Genomic DNA, 2,681 nt, shown 5'->3' with positions numbered 1-2,681 from the left:
TTATTCTACAAATTGCTAGGTTGAAGGTATTATGATTAAAGAAAATTTTTTTTACTATTGTTTCGTAAATTTTGATAATGATATACCTCGTATTTTAAAATTGATTCAACATTTCAAATAAAATACCGTCTTTACATGGAATTCCCAAATCGGTATTTAAGTACTGGCATTTGAAATGTCGTCAGAAGTATTTAAATAAATATTCTAAATGAGTACTTTTATTTGAAATACATGACAAGTACGCTTATCAGCGTGACCTATGTCGAATAAAATTATGCATATAATATTTGTAATTTTGTTCATACATCGTGTTGTAGTAGTAACAAAGTTGGCAAAGGTCCGTGCGTACACGTACCTACATGTACATGCAATAGAAAACAGTGCTGGTACATACGACGTTATGAGTACATGTCATCGTTTTATAGTAGTTACTTTTCGTCGTTTTATTGGAACACAATTCGCCACTATAGGAACATTTTTATTATCAGGGCAATTCCTATGCATGTATGTGTGTAACTGTGTTAAAAAATATCCACAATTTATTACGTACTTGTAGTAAATGGCGTCGAAAGATAACAACACACAGTATGTGCGATGTGTGCGCCTTATCAGTCTTGATAAAATTCAGTTCAAGTGTTACCTTAAACTCATCAGTTTGTGTACAACGCCGAAGTGTCGCACGATATATCGTTCCGGATAGTTTGTCATACACATCAGTTATGAAGTTACCGAAGCAAATTTCTGACGACCTGAAGTGTTCAAGATGCGAAGGAAGTCTCAGTGTGAGTCCCGTGATGATCGATAAAATCGGTACTCACGTTTGTGGAAGATGCTTCAATCTCCTTCCCGAAGACAATCGACTGAATTTTGTGCGCGAATTGAGCTACGAAGCCGTCGCGAGTTTGTTCCGGTTTAAATGCAGATACTCGTCGGAGGGATGCACCTTCGAATACCCCTTTAACAGGGGGTCAGAACACGAAAAATATTGCTCGTATAGGTACCGGTATTTCTCCTTGAAACAAACTAATTATCGGTTAGAGTTGGAGAAGAATCACGCGGCGACGAGTTTTAGCGAAGAACGATTGCCTCTCATCGTAGTAAATGATAACAGTGAATCGTCTAGTAGAAGTAGCCCTTTGGGTAGGACACCCTCGTACCTGAAACAGTTGGACAAAACCAACTCATCCACGGATGAACCGCAGAGGAATTGTAATTCTGGATATCAATCTTCTTCAAATTCTTTAGAGACGAAAGAAAGAACCCTCGACACTGTTTACAGTAACGTAAGTGTCCAGTCGTCAGCCGAAGACTTTTATGAAGCAATTGGGGAGAATCATCCCGCAAGAATATCCTGTGATCACTGTAAAAATCCTACAGAAAACGAGGTATTTCAATGCTTGTATGGCCACACGGTTTGCAAGAACTGTAGAGGACGCGTCTGTGCCCAGTGTGATACAAGGATATCCATAACGCCCTATTATTACTGTAAAAATATGTTTAGGGGTTGCACAATAAAAATGAAAATAACTGAGATCACCACACATGAATTCGATTGCGAATTCGGACAGTTTCCGTGTCCGTTAGTGAAATGTGACTTTACAAATTATCTTTCTAACTTAATCAAACATTTAAATGAAAATCATAAGGATTGCGTTTTCGTTAGTGATACGACCAAAAGGAAGGGTTTACTGAAAGACGAACTTTGGATACAAATTGTGTACAATTCGATCTTTGTTTGTAAGTACTTTTGGTACGAAGAACACGACGAATTTGTGGCTGAGTACGTGGGAAGTCAAGCGAATGCCAAAAAGTACAAGTTTCAAGTGGAACTCGAAGGTAAAGCAAATAACAAAAAGATTGTAAAGAAACAAGTATGTCAGGGATGGAACGCTAAATATCTGGACGAAGCTATAATTGTAACCGATTCAGAATTGATTAAAATTAATGTAGATGTACTTAGTTTTGAATACACATTTAAAATATTACCAGCATAAATACTGAAACGTGAATCAGACCTCACAAATTTTTGTGACAGACTGTATATTCTGTTGTGAGACAGTATTACCGTAATATCTAAAAATGCACTTTCTGTGAATCATCACGTTTCGATTAAGTTTACGATGATTACAAAAGGTGTAAAACATTTATTAAGCTTTAATTCAAAATGGATACTATTAATATATATATATATATGTAGCAATTGATCTTTATAAAAAGCACATTAAAAGACTATGATTGTTGTTATTTAATTAATTATTTAATATGCTAATTTTATTTTCTGTGATTTGTTGTTGGAGTATTCCATGTATTTTGTTTCTGTGTTAAAAATGAAGGGTTGGGAAAAGGCTGTGATGGTTTAAAATGTTAAATATTAATTAAAGTATCATTAAGCAAGCAATTCCGTTTTTATTTTTAATATTAAATAGCTTGAAGTCTCTAAAATGTGCAGATTTGTTAAGAAATGTATTCCATGATAAAATTGCTTTGGACAAACAAAATCAACTTCCAAGTTACAGGAACTATTTCGCGATAACAACCATTCTTGTAAATTCAGTTTGCTGATAGCAAAATGAATGTTACGTTATATTAATGATATTTCCTAGTTGCTTTTATTTTATATCAACTCCCTTTTGTTTTAATTTTTCGACGACCCGTTGGAGTTTTGTATTATATTATAAACT

General features: G+C 34.7%; 1 protein-coding gene across 1 annotated transcript; it reads left to right on the top strand.

Annotated features, from left to right (window-relative positions):
• Positions 1-298: 298 nt before the first annotated feature.
• LOC108734688 (E3 ubiquitin-protein ligase sina-like) lies at positions 299-2,643 on the top strand. The gene has a single exon (XM_018466337.2). It carries the CDS (start codon positions 507-509, stop codon positions 1,992-1,994), a length of 1,488 nt encoding a protein of 495 aa, XP_018321839.1. The 5' UTR covers positions 299-506; the 3' UTR covers positions 1,995-2,643.
• The last annotated feature ends 38 nt before the right edge of the window (positions 2,644-2,681 follow it).

The sequence above is a fragment of the Agrilus planipennis genome, unplaced genomic scaffold (genome assembly GCF_000699045.2).
Source record: "Agrilus planipennis isolate EAB-ADULT unplaced genomic scaffold, Apla_2.0 scaffold66, whole genome shotgun sequence".
NCBI lineage: Eukaryota > Metazoa > Arthropoda > Insecta > Coleoptera > Buprestidae > Agrilus > Agrilus planipennis.
This window is presented reverse-complemented; position numbering and strand designations above follow the sequence as displayed.

Coding starts and splice junctions, on each gene's coding strand:
- LOC108734688 (XM_018466337.2), top strand. CDS start 507: ATGTGTGTAACTGTGTTAAAAAATATCCACAATTTATTACGTACTTGT.